A 27,362-nucleotide genomic window follows, 5' to 3' on the forward strand; every position below is an offset into this window, starting at 1 on the left:
GAAAAAGTATATTAATTTTAAATAAGTTCCTGTAAATAAGAGTTAGTTGTATCGCTGTGGCTAAAGCTCTGTGGTTGCTGCCATCTGTATGTAGGAAAACAGATGATGAACCTCTTGCTAGAGCTTAGGAGGCACACTGCTGAAGAGTGCTTCTGAGAGAAGGTCCCAAGCTGTGAGGCAGGGGTCCTCCTTTTGAGGGCTGGTTCTCCACCAGCCAGGCATCCTGCTCAAGCCTTCTGCCTCATATCCCATCCTCACCTGACCCCAGACCCATGGCTGTGTGTATGAATGTTTCTTTTGAAAGCAGCTGCTGCATAAATTATTTGACAGAATTTTGGCATCAAGCATTTTATGCACCATCATTTTCTGAAGAAAGCTTTCTTTGTCATCTTTCAACAATTGCTTTATTTGTTGGCTTCTGTGGCATAACTGGAAACATGGATGATACCGATTTAAAAATCTTAACTGCCTTGTAGTGAAATGAATTGAAATCACAGTTCTTCGTTTCAAGAGAATTCTTGAAGTTCTGGATGATTTTTTTGTTTGTGATGTGGAGCCTGCTGATATTTTGGTGATTTCGTCCAGAGTCCAGATTACCGCATATGCTGTGAAGTCTCGGGGGCTGGAGTGTTGTAGCAGTAGGAACTCTGCAAACTCACAACCCTGCTAATCCTGACTTGGAAGAGGCACCTTTGGGAATTGAAATGCCAAAGTGATGAGCCTTTATGTCTAGTAGGTCACAAGCTGGCTTCAGAATGCAGGAAGCAATAGGGATGTCATTCCCAGTCCCACTTGGCTGTTTTGTTTTTTTTTCCTCTATTTGCAATGCCATTTCACATAAGTGTTAAGATAAAAGTAAGCATAAGTAATTCATTGTTTCAAAGATAAAACTGATATGGTTGCATCTACTAAATATAAATTTATTTGAAACACGTAAGTAGCAGAACTGAACTCCCACTCCAGTAGTAATAGTGGAGATGCACAATATTTTGCCTGGCAGTGATTTTTTGTTTCTTCTGGCTAAATATTTTCCTTATTTGTTTTGTTTTTAATGTTAGCTGGTGCCAATAATTGGGAAAGATAGGGTGTTATTTTTCTATTCAGTGCTTATTTTATTTCAGTTTTAGCACAATTTTAAGATCTGTGAACTTCTTGATTTTTATATACCTATACTACTTAGTTGCAATGCTTTTGTGTGAATATACTGTTTTGAAATTGCATGACATTTTGAGTATGAAAGCAAGTAGACACAGGCTGTTTTTTGCATTATATATAAAATTGAAACAATGGTCCATTAATTTAAATAGTAGACCCTATCAGTTGAGTTTGATCCCCCCCCCTCCTTATAATATGGCACAAGGGCTTTATGATCTGAAATAGAAACAAGTTCAGCATCGTTGTCTCTAAATTTATTAAATTTTTCTCTTTTTAAAGAAATTGTAGATTTTTTTTTTTACTATAGTAAAAGATATTACAGCAAACATGTCAACAAAAAATACCTGGGCTGCTATTTGTTTTGCACAGAGTTTTTTTCTGTTGCTTGTGTACTGTGATAATTTATCAGGCCCACGAGATCTGTGGGGCTGACAGTGAGACTTCATTTTTATTGAATTTTGCACAAGAGGATTCTTACTTTTAGCTGATAGCTTTGTTTTATTGTGTGCAAACAATAAATGTTAATTCTGTAAACTCATTTAAATTACATGTCTACCAATTGTGATTTGGTGACATAGAATTATCCTATAAAACTTTGTAGTCATGTTTCAAATTTTAAAACTACATTAAGGTTTTTAAACTATGTTTTCAAATAAGTAATTTAGGGTTGGTTGACAGTAGTTTAACAAAATGTTTGGGTAAAACCCAAAGCAGAAAGTTGGGACTTATTTATGGAAGAATTTTCAATGATAAAATGTATGAGGGTATGACAGTCATTTTAGAAAGTGACAGATGTGGTCTCTTGTAGAAAGACCTCAGAAAGTAATCAGTTGATAACACAGATCTTGGCCTTGTGCCATATGCTCTCATTTGTCTCCTGGAGACTGGACTTATCAGCCATCTTGCCATACCCCTTCTTTTCAGTGCTAATATAACTATAGGCACATAAAAATAGTTGTGCTACTTTCTATTCCTTTTAGTACTGTTGAGTTGGCACGCTTATAAAATGGTGGATGAGAATCTAATTTAGCTTTTGCATCGTTAATTAACTGAGTTTAACTCTAGGGCTTCAATCTGCCTTCAGTTTTGCAAGCAATGAGCCTTTACTGTCAAGAAGGTGAACGCAGGGATTACTACAGTTTGGAATCGTGCTTACTGTTAGCAGATATTAGAGCCAAGCTTGTTTTGCTTTTTACTACTCTTCTGAGTTTTTCTGAGGAGTACATTAGGGAAAGGAGGAGAAAAGAGGGGGAAATCTCTTCTGTGAACTGTAAATGTGCTACTGAATTTTATCAAAAGCCAGTGCTGTAAGGACCCAAACAAACCCTTCCCCCCAAAAAAAAGCTTTTTTGGTTTAAAAGAAGGGGAGGGGGGAAATTGTGGAAAAGTGTATTCATATTTTTCAATAATATATTGAACGATATCTTAGAATAGTAAAGTAGTCTTACTGATACTGTCTGATACTTTAGAATGTCTTCTGTAATTAAAAAAATAATATATTGGAATGTAATTGTCTTTATGCTAGACAAATGTAGCATTATACCTTCATAGTCCTGCTACATTAATTATGTCGTAATGAATATAACCGAAAGATACTGTTTTAATTTTTCAGGCTGATTTTTCATTAAACAAAATTTGCTCCATATCTGCATTATACCATTAGATCTCTCTGTAATCTTTAGTTTTAACATTAATTTTTCTTTACCAGCCAACAACGTTGAGGCTTCTTAAATTCTGTTTTCATCCTTTGTCTCTTTTTTCCATTCCCACTTTTCAAACATATCTCTACAGATTAGAAAAAGAAATAAAAATGAAATGCTAGTGCACCTTAGGTTGCTGTGCAAATGTTTCTAATATTTACTGATATTTTTTTATTACCAAGAAGCAAGGAAAAAGAACTTCTTTTGTAAATATTATAACAATACTTTATATTTGCATTTTTCTTTGTGAATGAGAAATAATTTATACAAAAGTTTGCTTTTGATAAATGAATTACTCTAAACATTTTGTTTTTCTCTTTTTTTTTTTTTTTAAGCACTTCTGAAAATTTTATTCATCTGATGCAGTCATGGAGTTGTTATACTGGAATCTTGGATTATTCGGAATAGTTTGTCACTTTAGTTTTTCTTAGTATAACTGTAATTCCAGTTAATGTTATTTTTGAAGGTAATGCCACCTTTGGTACTCTTTGCAGACCAGCAGCAGGACTGATTCATGGAAGTTGTTACTTTAGAACTGTGCAAGAAGGTGACTAGATGCTTATTCTTTCTGAGTTAGAATAAATTAAAAAGGAAGCAGGATGCTATCTACCAATAGCATTGCAAGCATATTTTTTTCAAGGCATAAAAACTTTTTTGGAACAGAACACAATAGCGAATACTTTCATTACCACGTAGACATAACTTACAGCCTTTCTGCTTAAAAAAAAAAAAGTTATGTTATTTTAAGCAGAGCAGATTTTCTTCCTTTTTCTACTGCAATGGTGTACTTGCATTTTTCTTCATTTGGGAAAAATGACTGTGTCATTCCTTCACCAAGAGAAACAGATGCTTTTATAGACATGAAATACAATTTTGATGCTTTAAAATTAGGTTAGGTTTTTTCTTTGTTTTCATGATGTTTCGAGTTTGACTAGAATTGACAGATTAAATCGCAACTTTGGAGTTCCTTGTACAAATTTTACTTCTTGCAAATAATGTTAAAGGCTTTTAATAGTAGAAGATTTCTGATATCAAAAGTTTTAAAAAGAATTTGTAGCACTTGGGCAACTCTTGTCTCTTTATTCTAACATTAGTGGATTATTATTCTACAAAAACTAGAAAGGAGGTTACTACTTAGAGACCTGTAGATTCTGGTACTGACTAAATCAGTTGCTTTTTATTCATGTTATCTACTGAAAAGTGTATTTTGTACATGTAGAGCACTTGTTTACTTGCTTTGGAATTTGTACTATTTGCTGTGATCTAAATGAACTCTGTTATGATTAATTTAAAAACAACCCTTTTAATTGTGTTTTTGACAGAAGGGGACAGAGAGTTTGTAGAAGACTTAAGTGGACAAGAGACTAAAGAAAACAAGAAAAATGCCGAAACCAGTAAGTAGCTGTTCTCATTTTACTTTAGATGAGCTTACTCATCTAAAATCTAACTGTGTTTTCACATTTGAGTGGTGATCTTATAACAGCTCTAGTTGTTTTGACTCTGCCCTTTCTAGATTTCATAAGATCTGATCATGTACAATTGAGGTTGAGATAGTTTAATACCAACATGTGAAAAAAGATCAAGAAAGCTCAGTACTGCAAGTTGCATGGAGCACACTTGGAGATGGGGGCAGTACTTATAAACCACAATAAACTTGGAGCCCATTTGGCTGGCAGGAGGAATGATTTTCAGGAATTGTTGATTTTGAGATGAGATGACATACAGTGGTTAATGGAGGCATAATTTGAGCCTGACTCAACATCTATGAGAATCAGTGGAAGGATTTGCTGCAGGATTTGGCAGGGGAAGACAGAACATGCGTAAAGTGTCTGTGACAGCAAACAGCACTGTTAGGTGGTAGTTTTACCATGGTAGAGGGTATAACCTAGAAGGTAGGTCTTGAAGGGAAGAAATAAGCAATGTCTGTGGTCTCCTATTCATCTCACTTCAGCTTAGGTAAGGGTTCATCCCCTTTCTATCCACTGGCGAAAAAAAATTCTCCAACTTTTGTTTTGATAATAGTTCTAGAATTCTTTGAGGACATAATTACTCAGCAGCTTGATTTTTTTGCTGTGATATTGGTTGCTTAGGATTTCATCTGCCATCTGTTAAATGACTTTTGGTTGTCTCTTCCCCTTGTATTCAGAGAGCAAAGCATTCAGAAAGAGAACCGAATTGTCAGGGGAGATTATTTCTATTAAACTCAATTGGTTTATGTAGTAGCCTTCAGGCTTTCTTTGTTTACTGATGTTTCAGTGAGGTAGTAGATTAGGAGCAGGGCAGATCTATTACTAAGAATAGATATGTCTGTGTGCATGTGTGTACACATATACTTACCTATACATAGATGTATAAAAGGTTTTTGGTATTAATCAGAAATTACCAGTGTAAATAGTCTGTATTGCACACCAGTATTTGGAACTGGTACAGCTTAATGAATAATGTGAGCATGGGAATCGCATTAGAAGTTCTGTTCTGAGCTTTGCTGTTGGTCTACTGACCAACTGGCCGTGCCATATTGTTTCTCTAATTTCTTCTTTTCACCCCTGTGGATTGGGAGCAATATCTTAGCACTTTCTGAAGTTGGAAGTAGTTATTTGTATCCTGCCCCCTTCTTACAGAAAGCTGCACTATTAAGGGCAGGAAAATGAATTAGCAGCATGCTGTTTTCTGACCTTTTTGAGTCCTGGCTATGATAATTGAGTAGTGCCTTTGATAGAGCTTCTCAACTGGAAAACTGTATTTTAAGAATAAGGCAAAAAGTCACTGTGGGGCCATGTGGTTCCTGAGGCCCCCAGCTTCATGCAGCCACAGAGCAATGAAGTCACAGAAGTGATGACTAGAAAAAGAGACAGGCTGAGTGAGGTTACTTCTTTTTAAATTCTGGGATTGGAACCATGGAATTTAGGCAGGCAGGGTTCCCTCTATTTTAAGGACCGGAGAAAATCGTAGGAAATACAGTTTTAGGGTTGTTCACAAGAAAAGCAATATCCTTAGAACTGAGATTGCAGAGGTGTTGGAAGAGCTCACAATCCACTCTAGGAATGGAATTAGCTACCAGATCACAGGAAAGAAGCTGGATTCGTGCCAAAGATGAGATAATTTTTTTTTTCCTTTTATGAGTGGCTTTATATAAAGAGTTCTCCTATGCTGGGATGTTCTCTTATGTCTCCTGACGATGTAGGCACGTGTGAGATCTTACAAGGAAGCCAAGTGAAAGGAGCCATTAAGAAATGAAATTAAATTGATTATATCTCTCAATGTCATATGGATTTCTTCCTGTAAACTACAGGTTGCTGTAATTATAATTGGTAATCAGTGAATGAAGAAGTAGCACACATGCCAAAGATAAAGTAATTTTCCCTATAAAAATCCCCTCGCCCCCCTTCTTTGGAGACTAACAGCCTAGTCATTGGCTATGTTTAATGAATCTGACATTGTTCTTTGAAGAGGCTTGCTGTTCTGCTGGGGGTTGATAGTACTGGACTGTAGAAGGTCTCTTGCTCTGGACATTCACTGTAGCTCTTACCAGTTGTCTTTAAAGACAATCCACAATGACTAAATGTACTTCTAGTCCGGAAACTATTTGTGCTTCAACTCCTTGTTCTTTATTTTTGACAGCTGTTGCAATAAGACTGTCAGTGTTCTGTAGTTTTATTATTGGAGGTCTTTTAACCTGAAAAATAATGAAATAATCATGGTTAAGAATTAAGAAAACTCAGTTAACATAACTGGTGAGAATTTTGACAGTGTTATTATATAGCTCTCTTCTCTGTATTACTGTGACACATTTAGGTATGTATATTTTTTCCTAGATTCTGCTGTAATGATCCAATTGATAGTTTTCAGAAAATCTGGTTGTCTGTGCAGTATAAGTAAATTCTCTCCACTTTTTTGGAATTAATTTTTTTTTGTTGTGCATAACAAATAATTAAGCTATAGATTGGTTTAAATGAAATCAGTAAACACTAAATCACATAAAAACCAATGGAATAGATTTTGGTTTCACTTTTTTGCTTTCATGTTGAAAAGTTATGTATTATTCCAGACAAAATTAAATAAATGAAGACCAGTAAAGAGTCTTGGCATAGTTGAATTTTAAAGCAAAGATCTTTCATTTTTCCTGGAAGTCTTAGTCTGAAATAAGGTTCATGCCACTGTGAATGATCTTCTTATACATGGTAGTAAAAGGTCATTGTTCTTATGTATTTGGGATTTTCTCTCTTAGAGGCTACTAGGTTAAATAGCTTGAGTGAAAAGGCTGTTTTGGAAGGGTAAAAGTGAGTTTAATATATCGTCCTGAGGTATTAAGGTAATATGTGTCTGAAAAATATGCATTATCGAGTCATTTTCTTGTTTGATTGCTTCGGTAGAAAAGTCTGTTTGTTCACTTTGTCTCTGTTTGTAACAAAGTGGCTTTCCATTCTTTCAAGCAGTTCACTCAGCATCTCCTCTACTTTTAAAACAAAATAGGTCTGAGACTTAATATTCTCAGTTCACGCCCAGCTGTGCAAAATTAAGTTTCATTTAGCTTCTGTTGTGATTCATCTAAAAAAAATTGGTGACTTCTTTGTTTAATTAGGTCTTTGCTGCTGTAATCAAAATTGGAGCTGTTAATAGGGCTATTTTCAGTGTGCTTAGTTCTCTGCTTACTGAAGAATAGAATATTTGTTGAAACTTATTTTCAGTGCATTCTTCCTAAAAGAACAGGTACAAAACGTTTCTCAGCTGTATGCCATTCTCCCAGATCTTCACCAAAAATAGAAACATAGAAACTAAAATTAGACATCATTAGTTACATAACTGTTAATCATTTCATAGGCTAAGAAGATTAGGTTTAATTGACTGAAATATTAGTTGCATTTATAGGGTGTAAGAGGAGTTAAAATTATCACCTGTTTTGATGGTAGTTTGGAGCATTTTTGTACAAGACTGCAAGACGTGAGAGAAAGTATTACGCTGGGTAGTAACAGGGGTAGATGTCAAAAATTAAAAAAGAATTATTTTTTTAGACTTCTTCAACATTTTATGATACTGTGTATTCAGGAGGAGTAGATACCAGCTTCTGGAATAATATGGATGTTTAAAATTTGAATTAATATTTACAAGATCAAGTTAATTTCAGTAAAGTGGTTGAAGTAGTGTATAAATTATTTTTTGGCTAGAGTGTTGTTGTTTTACAGGAAAATCTTTGAGATGTGTAGTGCAGTATTTGAATTATGGTTTGAATATATGATTTATTTCTGCAGCGTAAGTAGATAACTGATGTCAGTTTGGAGGACTGCTTTCTTTTGATGTGTCTATTAGTAAAATCTATTTGCCATTATTCTGTAGCCTTCTGTTCCTAATGCTGTTTAATCCTTTTTACCTTATCTTCTTCATTAATTTTTCTCTTGCATCTCTTCCTATGTCTGCTTTGAGGTTGATGTGGAGAGTGTGCTGTGTATATTTGTACAGTGTGTAAAGCAGTGGGACCAGTATATTACTACTCCTTAACACAAATAATTTAATATGCAAACTTGATATAGTAATCGGCTGAACTAGTGTGAAGAAACTCTTGGAAGAAACTTTTTTTGCTATATGCAATTTTTTTATTTATAAGAATTGGACTGGTTTCTGTGGATCTTACATGCGACTAGTTCATATTGCATTTATGAAAACAAAGCAAAACCACTGGAAACCTCTTTCATGTAATTTTAAATGGCTTTCTTACTAAATAGTGGTACCTACTTGGTTTTGGGCTTCCTTGTGAAAGCTGAAGTGCCACAACTAATATCTGCAAACAATGGCTGAAGTACAGTAATACGAAGTATTCGACTATTAAGCTAACAGTTTTTGTGCATATTTAATGGAGTGTATCTATGTTTGAGGAGAGGTCCAAAGGTTAATGTGGTGACTGTAATATCCCATTAAATTGTGGAGGGTTGAAGTTAGATACTACAAGGAAGTGTGAAAACATTTTTTTCAAGTCCTTAAAGCAGTGAAAGAATACAACAAAAATACAATTCCCGTATGAAATGCATGCTTTTAATATGTGCACATGGATGTTTATTGTTCCAGGTATGTTCATTGACTGTACTCTTTATTGGTTTGGATAAATTCTTTCATAGATAAATTGGTTTAGATTGTTTTTTATAAATACTATTTTGTAAGCTGTGGCAAATGTCCTCATAACTCATTAGCAACTTTTATTATCAAAATATCAGTTGCTCCCTTCACAAAGAATAATCAACATGTATGTATGTATGTGTTCTTCCCTTTCCCTTGTGTTTAATCATTCTGAAGCAAGTCAATGTCTTCACTATGAGGGTGGTGAGGCACTGAACAGGTTGCCCAGAGAAGTTGTGGATGCCCCATCCCTGGAAGTGTTCAAGGCCAGGTTGGATGGGGCTTTGAGCACCCTGGTCTAGTGGAAGGTGCCCCTGACCATGGCAGGGGGCTTGGAACTAGATGATCCTTAAGGTGCCTTCCAACCCAAACCATTCTATGATTCTATGAAGTCTGGTAAAATACAGATAAACTCAGAGTGCTAGTTCTGATGCCAAGGACCTGGAGAAGCTTGAGAAGCGGGCCCATGTGAAACTCATGAGGTTCAACAAGGCCAAGTGCAAGGTCCTGCACCTGGGTCAGGGCAACCCCTGGTATCAATGCAGGCTGGGGGATGCAGGGATTGAGAGCAGCCCTGCCGAGAAGGACTTGAGGGTACTGGTGGATGAAAAGCTGGACATGAGCCGGCAACACACACTTGCAGTCCCGAAGTCCAACTGTATCCTGGGCTGCATCAAAAGAAGCGTGGCCAGCAGGTCGAGAGAGGTGATTCTGCCCCTCTACTCTGCTCTGGTGAGACGCAACCTGGAGTACTGCATCCAGCTCTGGAGCCCTCAGTACAGGGAAGACATGGAGCTGTTTGGAGCGGGTCCAGAGGAGGGCCACAAATATGATCAGAGGGACGGAACACCTTTCCCATGAAGAAAGGCTGAGAGAGTTGGGGTTGTTCAGCCTGGAGAAGAGGAGGCTCCAGGGAGACCTTCTTGTGGCCTTTCAGTACTTAAAGGGGGCTTATAAGAAAGATGGGGACAGACTTTTTAGCAGGGTCTGTTGCGATAGGACAAGGGGTAATGGTTTTAAACTAAAAGAGGGTAGATCCAGACTAGATTTAAGGAAGAAATGTTTTACAATGAGGGTGGTGAAACAGTGGAACAGGTTGCCCAGAGAGGTGGTAGATGCCCCATCCCTGGAAACATTCGAGGTCAGGTTGGATGGGGCTCTGAGCAACCTGATCTAGTTGAAGATGTCCCTGCTCATTGCAGGGGGGTTGGACTAGATGACCTCTAAAGGTCCTTTTCAACCCAAACTATTCTATGATTCTATAAGGTGAAGAAGATAACTGTCACAATGCAAGGGTTTAAAGCATTATTATTTGGGAAAAGTTTATTACAAATAGATTAAAAAAATACGTATATGTACCCAGATATGGGACAACGCAGTTTTGTCAGAAATAAAGAAAAACTATACTTATTGTAGCAGTTTTTTCCAAATGTTTGGTGATCCTTTTGTGGTGAAAGGTTTCTGTCCCTGACCACTTGTTTATATTGTTCAGTATAGGCAAATGAGCCAAGCTAAATAGTCACCAATACCTACCTCACAGCTTTTAAAGTATTTTAAACAGAGATTTGGTGCTCTAAAACAGAGCCTTACAGTAGCATTTTCCTAAATGTCCAGCAGACTTTTTTTCTGTGCTATGCTAAACTTCACTGGGTTCTTTATTCCCTCTTACAGCAGCTTTGTTTATAAAATGCACTCTTATAGGTAGTTAGCGGAAGAAAACTTTGTGCTAAGGCATTTTCTTCCTTTTAGAATTTTTTTAAAAATTAAAATAACTCGTTAACCTGCCCTTTTATCTTTTGCATTATGGCCTTTTAAATATAGCCTGTGCTTGTCTAGATGCTTGGCTTATATAATTTAACGTATAGTTGCATAAAGGCAATATATTCAGGATGAAATTCTGCCAGAAAGAGGCAAACCCTAAGGGTGTTCACATTTTGCTTATGGGTTGTGGGGTTTTTTTAAATGCCACCTTCTTCCCAGCAAAGGGTGCACTTCTTGTCCTAGCTTTACTGGACAAACATCAGTATAGTCATATATCTAAAGTGGGAGCTGAGAAGCTGTCTTATATCCTCTGCATTAAAACTGTCTATAGCTCCATGGGTTGGGCATTGGAAGCATTGGAGTTTTTTGGTTGTTTGGGTTTTGGTGGTTTGTTTTTTTTGTTTACTGTGTATGTTACAGTGGCCTAAGTCAGTGATTTCTGGTGCTGGATGTAAGAGGGCTGGTCTAGGAGTGGTGTATTGCTGGATGTCAATTCTGTCTGTCATCGCGGAGCTGCCGTTCAGGTATGACATTGCCTGATCTGTGGAGCGTGAGGGGAGGATCTCTCACCACACGGACCTTGCCAGAGGATTCACAAAGTCTAAGTTACCCAGTTACTAAGCCTACAGTAGCATTTTTAAGTGTTTCCCGGGCATGTTTACCATGATATTTTAGTATTTAATATTTGCATAGAGATCTCTAGGTCCGTACTAAGTGATAGAAATTGTTAAATTGTGGCACTGCAAATAATGTTTGCGTATAGCCACTTTTTAACCTTAAAAAAAAAAAGTGTGTTTGCTCAGGCATACCCCTATGAATTGCAGAACCACCTAGAGAGTTTCTTGATTAGTTTACCAGATTAGGATCCTTAGAAGGCATCTACTCAGAGTTCAGTCAAAATTACATATGAATATACCAAATGAGACTTGTTGCAGCTCCTACCCTGAGCCCGTGCACAGTAGAACGGGGTTTGTCTCACGACTGAGCAGCTGAAGTAAGTGGCTAAGTCTTGTCTAGTGCTTTGTCATAGTTCCTGAAGTTTGAAGGAAGATGTGTAATCCTGGTGAGAGCAAGATTGAAAAGCAGGCATTAAATGGGTCTTGTGGTATGAGTAGTAGTAGCCTTCCAACGCTTGCTACAGGAAACGTTCATACATTTCTCTTGTCACCATTGCAAGAGCTCCTTCCTGTTTCTGTATTCATGTGGTAAAGTAGGTTCAGAGTAATTATGTTCAGATTAGTGTCTGTCTTCATGATTTGTGGTTCGGATAATTTCCCCCTGTCACCAATGTCACATTAGGAGTGTTGGTTCAAAGTAGCTGGATACCCAACAGCAGATTACATGAGTGACAGTCCATTGCTGAATTTACTGGGCCTTCTTTCTCTGCCTGTGTTTTCTCAATTGCCTGCCTTATTTATCATGTGGAAACTTCCCCTGTGACTGTTCTTAATGTAGTTGGGTAGTTTTATTTTTCAGACAATGGAATTGACACCAGAGGTTTGATTTTGTTGAGAGTGTGCTGTGTGATCAAGGTTTGGGCTTCTGGGCTCAATCTCAGGTTTTGTCAAAAGTAACTCTTATTTTCCATGCCCAGAAATAACTGAAGCTGTGAAACAATGTTATAAGGTTGTAAAAGCTCAGTATTTGTATGCCAAAAATCTAAGTCAGTCCAAATGTCTTCAGAAGGAAAATGATCAAGTGTAATGTTACCTTTTGTAAGTCTCTTCTTAAATAACTCATACCATAAAAGGATAATATTGCTATCATTTAATTTGCAACTTTCTTAGGAGAACTGAAAGTGTAAATATTAATTAGCAGCTGGGTGATCTGTTAATCAGAAGTTCAAAGAAAAACAAAATTGCTGAAGACTTAAGCAGTTACTGTAATGTGTATAAGTGACCAGGTACTCCTAATGTGTATTTGTATCCATCATGGATGCAGCAGCTGTGTACTCTTATAGCACTCTGCTTTTATTTGAGGCAGTAACATCCAGAAGTGAACAGAATCTGCAGGCTGTGTTGAGTGCGTCTGCGTTACGTTAATTATTTTACTGTTTGAATTCCCTAGTTCTTGTGAGGGATATAGACTTTCAGGTAGTAACTCGTGCATTTGTAGAAGATGACATTTGTTACAAGGATATTTAGGTAAGAAGTTTGTGCTGCAACTCTAAAAAGTCTGCTGCAATTAGTTGAACTTGCTGCGCTTTGTAGATCTTCTGTGACATTTCTTGTTTTGGCAATGCTGCTGTTACATAACAGAGTGCTTTGGCATTTAATAAAGTTACATTTTAGCCTTATCCCTTGTAACTTGCTTACTTGTAGCTGCCTTAAAGCAAGCTTCGTTTTTAAAATTGAAAAACTGCTTAAAAAAATTAACTTCTTGTAATTAAGAGGCAACCCCCCACACTTAAACCAGTGCAACTGGCAGTGAGTTAGACCTACCATTTAAAATGGGTTGTTCTGTTAGAGAATAAGCAATTTTTTTTCTCTCAAAATGGGCAGAGTGAGAGAATCTACAGAAGACACCTCTTTTCCCTTGTCCTGACACACAGCCTCAAATTTTTTTTTTTTGCAATAAAAGTTTACTATCTTTTACTCCAAAGCCTTCAACTCTTGTTCTTTATCACTGTTTGCACACAAAAAAAGTTTGCTAACCTCCTGCTATCTTCCTTGTTTGTAGGTCTATAACCTAGAGGTCCTCAGACTCCCGCTACTCTTGTCTTGTGTATCCAGCTCATGCCCAAAGTTGTTTACCTTGACACTAAAGAAAGGAGTGAACAAGCTTAATCTGTTGCACGGGGACTAACTTCTGTCCAGTTTTCTTTTTTGCACCTTAGATCTCCCTTCTGTGTTCTGTCTTGCAGAGACTTTTCCAGACTCTCACTTCTCAAAGTATTCCACCTGGTGGCAAAATTAGGGAAATAGTTAATGGAAATGGTTTACACAGGCATAGATCAAGTAGCATAAGAACCTGTAATACAAGTCCTAATTTAATCCTGTTCCATATTTTATAGTAGAGAGAAATTATAATATATCTGTGTGCCTTAAATAAGTTTCATGTTTCTGGTTTTTGCATTTATAGCAAAGTAGTTTTGACCTTTAACACTTTATATTCGTATTCACTAAAGATGAATACAATGTGATACCCTGGCAGGAGGAATGGAGGACCATTTTAACAGTGAGAAGACAGTACTGTTGCATTTAGTACTTTGTTCTGTTTCATGAAAATTCTCACTTTTGTGTGTACCAGTTGAAGAGAAATTGGAACAGGCTGTTGTACTTCCAAGTCAGGTAGGCATCCAGATATCTCCTGGAATATTTGACTGCTTGTTTTAGAACAAATAAAAACAGCGACTGTCAGGAGTCGTCTGGAGAATGGTCCTCTGTTTCAGGAGAAAGAAGTTCATTGAATAGCGATGGTTTTTCAGTCTTGTAGTAAGGGAATTGAATGGGCTCAGTGTTAAGGGGAGCTAACTTCTGTAGTTCCTCCTTCCACTGATGAAAAATCTGCTATTAGTCTGTCCTGAGGTCTACAGGCTCTAGTTCTATATACTTTAAGACTGGTGAACCTCTTAATTTTAGAAATGACAGGGCAGGAGGCTGCTTGTCTTTTTATACTTGGCAATATAAATACCTTAAAATGATAATGTATATGACTAGGAACTTTTTATTTTGCACACATTTGGGAAGCCCACTGAAAGATAGTGCCCAATAGCTGAATGTCCCAGTGTTCTTTGAGTGCTCAGTAGTCATGTCAGCTATCCCATTAAATTGATTTTGAGCTTTGTTCCCTGGTTTGACCTTCAAACCTAGTGTTAAATATTATCCTGAATATGCTTTTATACTAAATAAAAGATGAGATTTTTTGCAGATTCAAATTTTCCATTTTTATATCTGCTGTGTTCTGTGTGTATACAAGACCATTAAAATTGTTGAATTTACTTACCATATATTGTTTCTTACAGGCTAATCACAGTGTATAGAAGCATTACATTGTTACAGTATGATTTAAATATTTCTTTATTTTCTGTAGATCAATGTCAGAGTAACCACAATGGATGCAGAGTTGGAATTTGCCATCCAGCCCAATACAACAGGCAAGCAGCTCTTTGATCAGGTAACTTATATGTGTCTCTGTGTATGTATGTGTACAGACACAAAACTATTGTGGGTATTAAGGCATAGTTTGAGAAAGCAGAAGTGTTCTCATGTATAGATTGTTTCTCCTTATATTATCTAAGCTATGCTCTCAATTAGTTTGAACTTCCTCATTACTTCTCATGGAATGTATTAAATTCAAAGACAGCTCTGTGTAAATAGGTTAACAGTGAGGCTTCAGTTGAATTGTGTATAGAACTGCTTTGAAACTAATGGTACTTTTTTATGTCTAATGACATTATAGTTGCAACTATAGAAATTTATATAGCCTTCACTATTTAATAATGAATGTAACAATAAAAGTTAATTAAGGAAAGCTAACATCTCCCCCCCCCTCCCCCCCCCGAATGGAAGCTGTAGATACTTTTTCACTTCCCGAATGTTAGAAAAATAATGTTGTCCTATGATCCAGTTTGAAATTTAAGTTAAAAAAAAAAAAGGACTAAGTGGGAAAAGTGAAAATGAAGGCTTTAATGTGCTTATGGATTGCAAACCTATCAGAACTACACATTCTCACTTGATAGTGTGTCTGTTGTACACCAGTCACATGGGCTAAATGAATGATTTCTTAAAAAGGGTTGTTCTCGCATTCATTTCATGTGATGTTAGCCATCAGAATCTTGAAACAATTTTTTGATCTAGGTTGTGGAGTGTTCTAGAAAATGTTAAGAATAGAAGCTTGTCAATGTGTCATTTCGTTTTTCCTCAAGAAACCAATAAATACATTGTATTATCTAGATCCGAGATGTATGCATTTAGTTAAAAATGCAGAAATATTTGAGATTACTCTTCAAAACCAGTTTAACTATAGCAACAATTATGTCTAGTAGAACTGTTGTTTCCATCCACTATAGATGCTTAAAGTATGTAGTGATGGATATTAAGAGAAAGTAACACATTGAAAGAGTTCTTTAAGAACTCTTAAACTTTTAATTGACCTTTAAGAGCCGATTGAATGTCTTAGTATCTAAGTTGAAAGGAGGAGAATGTTTATTGTTTTGTAACACTGAGCTTTTTCTTTTAGAGGAAAGAAATTTCATTTGCAATTTTTGTTTGAAATGACCGTCTGACTCTTAACACTTCTACCCCCTGCCCCTTTCTCTAACATCAGTAGCAATATATCTTCAGCCTCTACATAGGAATAGAGTTTGTGACTCTTAGAAAGACTTCTTGAAGAAAGGGGCTGTCCTGCTTTTTGTCTAACCAACACCACCATCAAATAAAAAGTATGGTATTCTGTGGCACAGAAGCCTCAAGCTGTTACTTGTCTTTGGTCTACCTTTGCTATCTTCTGCCATGCAGTATTGGGTGGGGTGACATTCTGCTGTGTAACGTCTTGTGGCCAGGTAATCAGGCTCATCCAAATTGGGGCATTCACAAATAGGGAACAAAGATACAGCTCAGAATTCTTTTTCATGCGCTCTTCAACTTTGTTCCTCAATTCACTGTGTGGCTTTTGACATCTCACCAGCTCTTATAATCAACTTCTGGAAGTTTAAACTGAAAAATTGTTAGGTCAAGCAAAATCAAACAGCATAGTTGTGTGTAAGGAGAGAAGCATTTTCAGCCTGATCTTAAATTCATGGGTGAGTTCCACAGAGTAACATCAAGAGCTGAACTGTATTGCAAAACCAGCATGAAATCTTCAGACAAAAGTTATGCTGTTTCTCTATAGGAAGATAATTGAATAGCACTTTTATTGAGAGGATTGGCCTTCAAGGTTTATGCAGAAATGGTGGACGTGACAGTAGACTTGTTGGTTGTTGCTTGCAGAAAACCTCTCCATGAATTTAGCTGTTGTCTAGTGCTCCTCTACATTTTTGGTGAACAACTTGTCCTTTTTTTCAGTCAGTGGTTCTTTTAAGCTTTTAATTGGTGTTTTCTGGAGTTGTTGATTTGCTTCCCATTCCATGTGTGTGTTTTCATCATCTTCATCTGCTAGCAGACAAGAATTCAGCATTTGACATCTGTGGCTTTCTCTTTTCTCTTCCATTGTGAAACTCAGTATAGTTCTTATTTATTGCACAAACCCATTTTTTTTTAAATTACTCATATTTCAGAAGGTGTCTTAACATATTTATTGTTAGTCCTTTTGTCTGTCCTGTCAGTTGTCAGAATGGGCAAGAGGGGATCTGTCCTCCTTTAGTCAACCAATTTAGCATCTGTAACTTTCCTAGGAAAGGAAGAACCCTGTGGGGGGGGTATGTTTCCACACACTGCTGGTAATGGTGGGGGTTGCTTTGTTTTGTTGTTTCAATAAGGTGTTAGCACTGAGCATCAGTACCTCTGGTTTACTGTAGTTGCCATTCAGAAAGAATGGGAAGGTTGTCTCCTTTATTTCAAGTTATGCCCTACTGACCTTTCCAGATCTCTCAGAAGTCTCCCTTATGATCTTTCAGAAGCTGACTCAATGAAATTCTTGTTAGGTTGTCTTTATGTGTATGTTTTGATTTGCCAAAACATATCTATTGCTCTGGTTGCTTTTTGTCTCCAGTAAGTTTTTATTGCCTATTAATAGTCAAGTTGTAGGATGTGGTGGTGGATAAATCTGTTTTACAGATGTGGTGAAGACTTGCCTGGAGCCACTTAATGAATCTTTTGAGCCAGAATCAAACTCCTAAGTTTCTCATTCTGTACTTATTTTTCATATCATGCTACTGCAGTGCTTAAGTGCTCATATTATTTTGGTACAAAGTTTCAGAACAATTTTTTTCTCTTCCCTTTGAGCTGAGAGGCAGTGATAGATGATGCTCTTTCCTTATTTGTGGAGTCTGAAGTAAAACAGGCTAATGTGTAAGCTGGTTTTAGTGTTCATTTGCAAGCATGTGTAACTCTGCATTGCAGTAGACAAGTTGCCTATAGTTAATGTGCAATGTGCATCTCAGTTGAAGGGCCATAGTTAGCAGGCGAGAGCAAAATGTTTTGATGTGAGCATAAGCACTTGTCTCCTTATGCCTTATGGGCAGAGCTGTTGAGCATCTGCAGTTCTTACTGACTTTGCAGCTCAGAGCGCTGATCAGGTGCAAAGGCTCAACTTGGACAGCTGCAAAGTAAAGAGCATTCTTGGAGTCATCTGCTAAAGCCATAAGTAGTTTGATCAGCATCATGTAGGAGATCTGTGCCAAAAGAAGCAGCAGGTCTGAAATTTCTGTGTTGTGACACCAAATTACTCAGGACCATACTAGTAACGTAAACTTGTTCTTAACATTTCTTATGTTCTAAAGTAAATGATGTAGGAATTCTAGAGAAGACAACTGGTCACTTAAAGGAATCAGGTTGGATCCATGAACATTGTTCATTCTGTGCTTTGGAGCTTGAAGGTGAAAGGGTAGAGGAGGAAAAAAGGTGCACTTGAATGATTGTTAAGTAATAATAATAAATATGCAAGGCATCAGAAATAAGTTTGCACAGCTATCCTATGACATTTTCTAATTTTCAAAATCTTAATTTTGCAACCCGATAGTACTACTTTAAAATGGAGGAGGATCTATGTGTAAAATTCTATTTACTTCACATGCATCTGAATGCTTCCATAAAACAGCCTTCAGTAAACCAGCTTGCCAGCATGGTCCAACCTGAGAACATACGTAAGTACTGCCATACTGGATCTTTTGGAGCCAGAGTTTACAGTTACTTAATAATCTTTGCTGGACCTTTCTGATTAATTGCTTATTGAATCCACATGTACTTTTACTATGCAAAAGACTTGTAAGATAGTTCCACAGTTTCATTATACTGTGTAGTAAAAGTGCTTCTTTTTGTTTGCTTTGAACCTGCTATCTAATGATTTCTGTTGATTCTCTTAATTCTTACATTATGAGAAATAATGAATAATCATTCTCTGTTTTCCTTCTATATGCCATGCAAGTTTTATAGACCTATATCATAATTTTCCTTTCCTCGTTTCTCTGTCAGTAGCCTTAGTTCTTGTCTTGGCTATGCAGAAAATGTTCCATGTCAATGACATTCTTTTCAACGTTTCTGAAACATTTCCAGTGCTGCAGCATCCTTTTTTAAGTTGATGTGTGCAGTCCAGATGTAGTATTAGAGATTTGGGAATACCATAGACATGTATAGTAATATAACAGCTTTGTTGCGCTTTTCCTTTACAATGAGAACTTTGTTCACGTAATTAAAATGGTTGTCTCTTACGTACAGTATTTTGTTTTTATTAAATATCATCTTTTATTGACGTTCATCTTCCTTTTTACTGTTTACTCACAGATCTTTATGGAAGGTTTTCTACAGCAGATTTTGCCACATCAGCTTCATCCTTTTTTGCAGATTACATACGAAGTCCTGGGGGACTTCCCTAGTGGTTACACTACAAGTCTGTTGTGAAAACAGTTTGTTTATTTTTTTTTCTTTCTTTTTAACTAGTATATCCCTAAAAAAACCTTCCCTTTATTCAAGGACAATTTTGTTTCTTTAGTGGCCTTTGATGATAGACCTGATCAGAAATCTTACGGGAAATTCATGTATGGTTTATCAGCTAGATCATTCTTATCCCTTTTATCATTAACTCTTAGAAGATTTCAGAAATATTTGAGGGAGGTGATTCATCCTTGTTACCTCATACTTCTCCACAAGTATTATTCTTCATTATAGTTTCACCAGTTGTCTTCTGTTGAAGTGGACTTACTTGTCTGTAGGTCTGCAGATTACTTCCCAGACGTGCTTTCAAATATCAGGGTCCTGGTTGCTACCTTGTATTCCTCAGGTGCTGAGTTTGATGTACACAGTAAGATGCATGCTCCAGTTGGTAGTTTGGCAACATGGTGTTTGAGTTTTAGAACTCTGAGGTGAATGATTCCCTGAACCTGATGTTTTGCTACTATTTTCATTTTTTTTGTTCTTTTAAAACTTGATTACACTTCAGTTTGAGATGGTTTCTGTAGCTTAATTACTGTAAAAAAAAAAAATCCTGTTGTAGTGATTACTGATGATTATGGATCGTTTATCTTTAGGTGGTGAAAACTGTTGGTCTTCGTGAAGTCTGGTTTTTTGGGCTACAGTATGTGGACAGCAAAGGCTACTCAACTTGGCTGAAGCTAAATAAAAAGGTAACAATTCCCTAATATTTAGGCAAGTGTACAGTTTGAAATACACTTTTATAAGGCTTGCTGCTTTAATGTTGTAGGTGAGATATAGCTGGCTTCAAATTCAGTTGAAAAGTTGCTTTTCATTTGCTTTAAATTACAAGATGCAGTGTTAAGTTTGGTTAGTTATAAAAGAATATGCAAAGCTGCATCAGCATTTAATTTGAGGAGATACTGTTTCCTGTATTTCCAGTACCATGGTGATGCAGGCATTAGGAAAACTTTAATATGATTGTCCTGTTTTCATGTAGCAAAATATAATAGAATAAATGTTTTACACTTGGGGGGGCGGGTGTGAAGTATTTGAGCTTCGTGAATTTGCATGTATACAGCTATAGATCTTTAAACAAGACACCAATAATAGGCTCCTAAACTTCTGTTGAGGTATCTAGTAGGTAGATTGTAGGGTAATTTTTGTTTTTCCCCAACAGCACTGAACACCTTGTGTCTCCCAGCTATTGGGAACCAGGTCATTTTACTTTAAATTCTATTTATGAATTTGAATGGTCACCTTTTATTTTAATATTGGCTGTCAGGTTATTAATGGCACTGTTTAGAATAAAGAGATTTTTTGAGTTCAACTTAATCAAGAACACCTTTTTTTATCTTCAGTATTAGGAGGTAAATTTGGAGGGTTTTAGGAGCAAGTCCCACTGTCTGCATTTACATAATCTTTCCTTCTCCTCTGTGGTAAATCCAGTGAGTTAAAGCTGCTAACCACCAAAGTGGTCTCCTAGAATTTCATATGCCTTTTGTTTCATATGCAATAAACGTTGTAGTGCTATAAATATTTTGTTAGCCCTAATGGCTTGCCTCCAGTGGTTGGAGACTACAGGATTTGGCGCGTCGTTTGTGAAAAATACAGAAGACGTTGCTCTATGAAAGTCTTTAGCAAGTTAAGTTGCTGGTGCAGTTCAGGAGCAGCAAGGGTGTGCTAATTTCTTTAACTTTGACTAAGGCAGTTATAGATTTTTTTATTTATTTATTTAGTTCAGTAGTTCAAAGACTTTTAAAAGAATCCAACTTTTTACACTTACGTTGAAGAAATGTGCTGTAGTTCTTGCTAAAGAAACCTTGTTAGACCCTAACTTGTTACTTACTGCAATTCATCCTGGGATATAGTTTTCATTTTTTTAATACATATTACTACTTCTTTTTTTCCAGATCATTATTGTGATAAATACAGATTCACACAAGCCTACAAAAAAAATCTTAAGCAGCCTTTGAGTAGTGTTTCAAAATTGTCTGATTTATCCAAGTTGGTGTACTTGATTCAGTGCTGTGTGAACCTTTAGTGAGTTCCACAGTGGGCTTGTTAGGAAGCACTGGATTTCAGTGTAGAGGAGCTAAAAGAGTTAATTACTACTGAGTTAATTATATTTAACATACCATTTAGTGCTCTTTTTCTTTATTCTTCTCCCTCAGGTAACACAGCAAGATGTAAGGAAAGAAAATCCTTTGCAGTTTAAGTTCAGGGCCAAGTTTTTTCCAGAGGATGTATCTGAAGAATTAATTCAGGAAATAACTCAGAGACTTTTCTTCCTGCAAGTCAAAGAAGCGATCTTAAATGATGAAATATATTGCCCACCAGAAACTGCAGTTCTTCTGGCTTCTTATGCTGTCCAGTCCAAGTACGGAGATTACAGTAAGGAGATACATAAACTAGGCTACCTAGCCAATGACAGACTTCTCCCTCAGCGGTGAGTGAGACTGTTTTTGCATCATCTGCTGCACATAAACTTGGTTACAGCACATTTTTTATAATTACAATGTTAAGTGATAATGTGCATTTAATGGTAGCTTTCTTAAGAGTGCATGTCTTGCTAGTGAAATTTAGAGATCCTAATTTAGACTTTAAATAAGAAAGAAGTATCACAACCATTGGTTTCTTGAGACGTATTTCCTGTCCCATCCACAACCATCTGCACAGATTTAGTTGAACACATTTCTAAAGTACTCCAAAATGATCTAATGTTCCTGGAGGCTTGCTTCTGCTAAATTAAAATCAAAATACTCCAATACAGAAGTCACTAAGATTCATTTGATAGTCACTCCTTTTCTTCAGTTCTTGATGTTTTTGTACACTTAAATTATAATAATTTCCTGAAAATAATTATGAAGGGTATTGCAAATAAAATATATAGCAGAAAAATGCTAGCCTGGACAGAAAATTTAGAAACTAAATTGTTGCCATTGCTGTTGAGTGTGAACTCTTGTATCTGTCACTCATCTAAGTGGTTCGGAAAAGTAAGCACCAAGATTATAGTTCTGTTTCTTCATGCAACTGAAACCATGCTCCTGGCATGTATTGGCAGCAAGAGAAGCATTACAACACAAATGTACGAGGTTAGACAATTTTGTTAGCGTAGATGAATCCATAGTGATGTAGATGATTCCATAGTGATGTATCATGGACAAATGTGTGCTTACTAAATATGTAACGCTAATGCATCTTCAAAGAAATGAGAGCCATGGAATAATTTGAGGTTGCTTTAAAAGTCATATGCTTTGTCTCTCTAGTTAGAAAACTAAAAGTAGAAACTCACTTATTAGTGTAAATAAGCTTGAGAATTTTCAAGCAAGCAAAAAAGCATTTCAAAGGATTGTGGTGAAGTATTGAAATAAATATTTCTGAAAATGTTTCAGATTTTTAAAAATCCTGGCTAAGAGTTTTTGGTTTTGGCTGTTTACTTCCGTCTTGTGACAATGAAGTCTATACCTCTTTCTAAAAAATACCCTTTGTTAGGAAGGCAGGGAGATGTAGAACCAGTAAAACTATCATTACTTAATATGTTGGCTCACAAATCTTGGTTTTTGCTTGGTTATGATGACAGCCTGTGAACACTGGAGTACTTGTATATGACACAAACTCAAATACTTAAGATGCTCTTTTTCAGTAGGCAAGTGTTCAGATGATTTCCCAGCATATGCTTTCACCCAGTTGTGTGCCAGTCTGCACTGAGTGAGCACGAAGCTTTTGTATTCATTCTAACGCAATTATTCCTGGTTTGCCTCCTGTCACCAGGAGATTTGCCAGAAAACTAGCAAGTACATCATAAAAATACATTTGAACAATATACAATGTAATGTCAAAAATACTTACTTGTTTCCCAAAGTAGACTAGCTTTGCAAAATTTTACTGAAAAAGGTAAGAAAAGATGTGCAGTTCCCATTAATTAGAGTCTTAATGTTCACCTGTCAAAACTACTACATATTTCTTGGCTCAGAACTATGACCTGGATAGTAACAAGGCATCAGGTCCTTGCTGAGTTACTCTGTTGCAACAGTCCTTGCATATCTGCTAGTGACATTTCATCAATAGCATGTGAAGAGAGAATGGAGGGAACCAAATGATGAGAGGGCTATTGCCAAAGACATTGCCAGATTTGGGGATATCATAGAAACACAGAATAATTTGAGCTTGGAAGGGGAGCTCTGAAGATCAGCTAGTCCAGTCCCCTTACTCAAAATAGAGTCACCTAGAGAGGTGGTTGATGCCCCATGCGAGTCAGTGTTTGAGTCATTTGGACAATGCCCTTAACATGCTTTAACTTTTGGTCAGCCCTGAAGTGGTCAGGTAGTTGGACTAGGTGATCGTTGTAGGTCCCTTCCAACTGAAATATTCTATTCTAATTACAGCAGGTTGCTCAAAGCCTTTTGCAGTTGGGTTTTGAATATTTCCAAGGATAGACACTCTGCAACCTCTCTGGGCAACCTGTTCTAGTGTTTGACCACCTTCACAGTAAAGAAATAAAATAAAAAATTGTGTTCAGGTGTATTTCACTTGTGCCCATTGTCTCATGTTTTCAATTCAAATTTAATTCAAAAAGAGGAAAGTGCAAAGAATTTCTGTAGAAGTAGAAATTTAACTTAATTTGGAAAGCCCAAGAAAGCACAAGTCACCATGAAGGTGACTGAGTGCTGGCACAAGTTGCCTGGAGAGCTTGTGAAGTCTCCCTCCTTAGAGATATTCAAAGGCTGTCTAGACGCGGTCCTAGGTGACTGGCTGTAGGTGATGCTGCTTGAGCAGGGGGGTGGACAAGATGACTTTCAGAGGTCCCTTCCAACCTCAACCATTCTGTGATTCTTTGAAGAAGAGCTTGGGAGCAGGGCTTTTATTTTCAGATGGGCACTTGTGTGACAATCCTGGGATCGTGTATTTTTGCAATATCCTGTTTTGCCCCTTTTTTTTTTTTTTGATTGTTAGCTTTATGTTATAGTGCTATGAAAGCTTTTCAACATTTTGTGAATATCTGCTGGAGGAGTAGAAGCAATAATGGTGGAAAGCAGCTCACAATGCAAATATCACAGTGTAAAAGTCAGGAATTAATTTTAGAAACTTGTAAGTGATTGCCAGGACGCTTTTAGATTATTACAGCCAAAGCAGGCTGTTCTACTTTGTGCGTTCTGTAACGGGCTTCTGTAAGTATTGTATTTAGGGCTTATACTTATATTCAAGGCTGAAGATGAAACAAACAAAAAGGATGTTTTGTCATTGCATGTTCTTGTATCCTTTAGCTGTGATGACCTACATCACCTTTGTGCAGGTGCAAAAACTAAAACCCCTGCCTTGGTTTTGAGGAGGAAAGCCTGTTGATAGCGATGCACACTAAGCAAATCAAAATGTGATATGGCTCCCACTGAAAAGTGCGCTTTGCAGATATGGGGCAGAGTAGCAAATCAAGTGACAGAGAGATCCTATAACAGAAGAAACACTGCATTAGTATCTTCTGCATCACTCAATCTATTCCTTATTGTACTTTGCTAAAAACGTAGGGAAAAGTAGTAAATCCTTACTTTCCTGAGTAAAGAGAAAGGAAAACAACTGTTCTGACTTCTTTAAGATTATTTTCAGTCTATTTATTTTCTTTTTTTTAATTGTCCTTTAAAATAATTTCTCTAGGAGTGCTTGAAATGCTAGGTGCATGGAATAAAAGTATAATAAAGTTATCGTATGCATTTGATTTCTTACTGCAGTACTACATCGAAAGTTCTAGTAGGTCAAAACATAATTCCATCATTGCAGCCTGCTATAGATAAACTTCAAATAGTTTTCTGAAACTGGTTCACTACTGATTTTATTTATTAAAAAAAAACAAAAAACCCCCCAACAAACTAGTCTTAATGTGTTACTTTTTCTTTCAAACAACAGCAGAATGAAAGCTTGAGTGTATCTGTGCATACCTAGAGATTAATTTGCAGCATTGTTGTATGAGGATTTTGTAGGTCTGCATTTTCAGGTGTTCCAAACATTACATTTTATGACTTTATTGAAAGTTGAGATATGCCATGGTGTGACTTTTATATTACAAAAAGTCTAGAATACCATGAAAAAAGAAGTGATTTCACACTATTTTAAAAGTGTATTTGTTGAAATACAAAGTTTCTGTGTCTGTTTGGGTTAAAAAGATGAGCAGTAAGTTTATTCAATTAAAGCATATGTTATGCTGTGTAACCAAACTTGTAACTTTAAGAGATTAAATTGGTTGTCAATGTCATTTAATAGCAACAACTTCTATTCACAGTGTGTTAGAACAGCACAAACTGACAAAAGAACAGTGGGAAGAAAGAATACAGAACTGGCATGAAGAGCACAGGGGAATGTTAAGGTAATTACTTAGAAAATGTTCCAAGACCTTTAAGGGTTTTTTTTGTTATTATTAGGATGTATTTTGGGAGACGTTATATTTGTTTGGAAACTCCTTTCTCTTATTCTGACCAGGGTAGGCAGTTATCAAAAACTTCCATGAAAGCTGCAGCGAGGGTGAGTTTCCAGTTAGGTTACCTGCATGACTTCTGGTAAGGTTGTCAACTGCCTTTGTCCACAGTTGCCTGCCTCTAAAATATACTACTTATTTCCATAGCTCATAGGGTGAAAAGACGAAGAGCGGTGATTGAACTATACTTGGGTATTAATGTGTAGACCCTCTACAAGGATCTGAATCAATGTACACATGAAAGTCAAAGGAGAGAGATTTAATTCCTAACTAAATTTTACAAATTAGTTATTCTGCAGTTCCCTTATTCTTACAATGTACTTTTGATTTGTCTACACTGTGCAATTTTTAATTTTTTTTTTTTCTTCTTTCATCAGGGAAGATTCTATGATGGAATACCTTAAGATAGCACAAGACTTGGAAATGTATGGAGTCAACTATTTTGAAATAAAGAATAAAAAAGGAACTGAATTGTGGCTAGGAGTTGATGCTTTGGGTCTGAATATTTATGAGCATGATGATAAGTAAGTGGCTAATACTCACTTTGCAGTTCTGTCCTAGAAGATCCTACCTGAGATTATACGAAACCCACCTTACTCTGTGTTCGATAACATCTAGCAAAACAGGTTCTCAAAGACCTTCTAATCTATGTAAAAGAGAGAAAAAGAGAGATAGACGTTAACTGCCAGAATATTTGAATTTTAAAGATTAAATAGGGATGCAAAAGAAGGGAAAGGAAGAGCAGTTCTGTGTAAACTTAAATTTACGTTGCTTAATATGGATGTACGATAGCTAGACGATCTTTATATGGTTTCTTTCTGTACTTTTTACTCCCTCAGGACTTCCTCTTCAGTCAGGATGAAAAGGACATTGAGAAGCTGAGCAGTATATTCAATGAGAAACATTTTGTAAGAGCAGTGACTAGGATTATAGCTGTTAGAGCATGAAGAACTTTGGTATCTAAAAGTGAAACCTTTTAGACATCAAAGAAAGTAGATGAATCTTGTGTCCTGATAGAGACATCAGAGATTCTGTCCTACTTGAAGAGGGATAAAGCTGAAATGTACAAAATTTGAAGAATCTGAAAACAGAAGAACAGGCTTATTCTTTTGTTTCTTTCCAAACACTTGTTAGTAGTATCTGATGTCAACAGTCCTTTCACAGTGATTTGAAGTTAAACATGATGTGTCAAACACCAGATAACAGCCGTCAACTGAACTGAAAGTTAATGCTCTTCAATGTATATGCTCTGTAACAAAATTCTGTAAGTCTTAATTGCCATTAGATGGCAATATAACTCCTGACAGAAGGAAATATTCAGAAAATGTTCAGATCAGATTGAACGATCGACCAATTTTTGGTATTCTTTAACTCCCAATAGTTAGCAATCAAATACTTAAACATTTTCTAATGCTTGTAATTAAGATAATACAAATTGGAAAAACTTTCTGTGCTCATGGAGAAAAATATTTACAGTTATGCAGTTGGTGCATAACATTGTAACGGTTTCTGAACTTAATTTATTTTACTTAAGATGCAAGGGAAATAAATTTAAGTTGAACTTTGGAAACGTAAGAACACATATCTTACATCTGAGTTAAACTGAAGTACAACATTGCTGAAGGCTAATTTAATTTCAGTCTTTGAAATGTCGGTCTCTTCTCA

General features: G+C 36.5%; 1 protein-coding gene across 2 annotated transcripts in view; it reads left to right on the plus strand.

The window, feature by feature from the left end:
- RDX (radixin) overlaps positions 1-27,362 on the plus strand; it is a 41,138-nt gene that overhangs the window by 3,889 nt on the left and 9,887 nt on the right. Inside the window, exons 2-8 of one of the 2 annotated variants that reach the window (XM_072850567.1) lie at positions 3,350-3,402; positions 4,178-4,249; positions 14,757-14,840; positions 19,849-19,944; positions 21,406-21,680; positions 25,506-25,589; positions 26,075-26,221. In XM_072850567.1, the coding sequence (XP_072706668.1) occupies positions 4,238-4,249; positions 14,757-14,840; positions 19,849-19,944; positions 21,406-21,680; positions 25,506-25,589; positions 26,075-26,221 (698 nt within the window). In that variant the 5' untranslated portion in view covers positions 3,350-3,402; positions 4,178-4,237. The remainder of the gene's footprint in view (positions 1-3,349; positions 3,403-4,177; positions 4,250-14,756; positions 14,841-19,848; positions 19,945-21,405; positions 21,681-25,505; positions 25,590-26,074; positions 26,222-27,362) is intronic. The other variant, XM_072850566.1, reaches the window with a different exon arrangement.

The sequence above is a fragment of the Ciconia boyciana genome, chromosome 1 (genome assembly GCF_034638445.1).
Source record: "Ciconia boyciana chromosome 1, ASM3463844v1, whole genome shotgun sequence".
In the NCBI taxonomy this organism is placed as follows: domain Eukaryota; kingdom Metazoa; phylum Chordata; class Aves; order Ciconiiformes; family Ciconiidae; genus Ciconia; species Ciconia boyciana.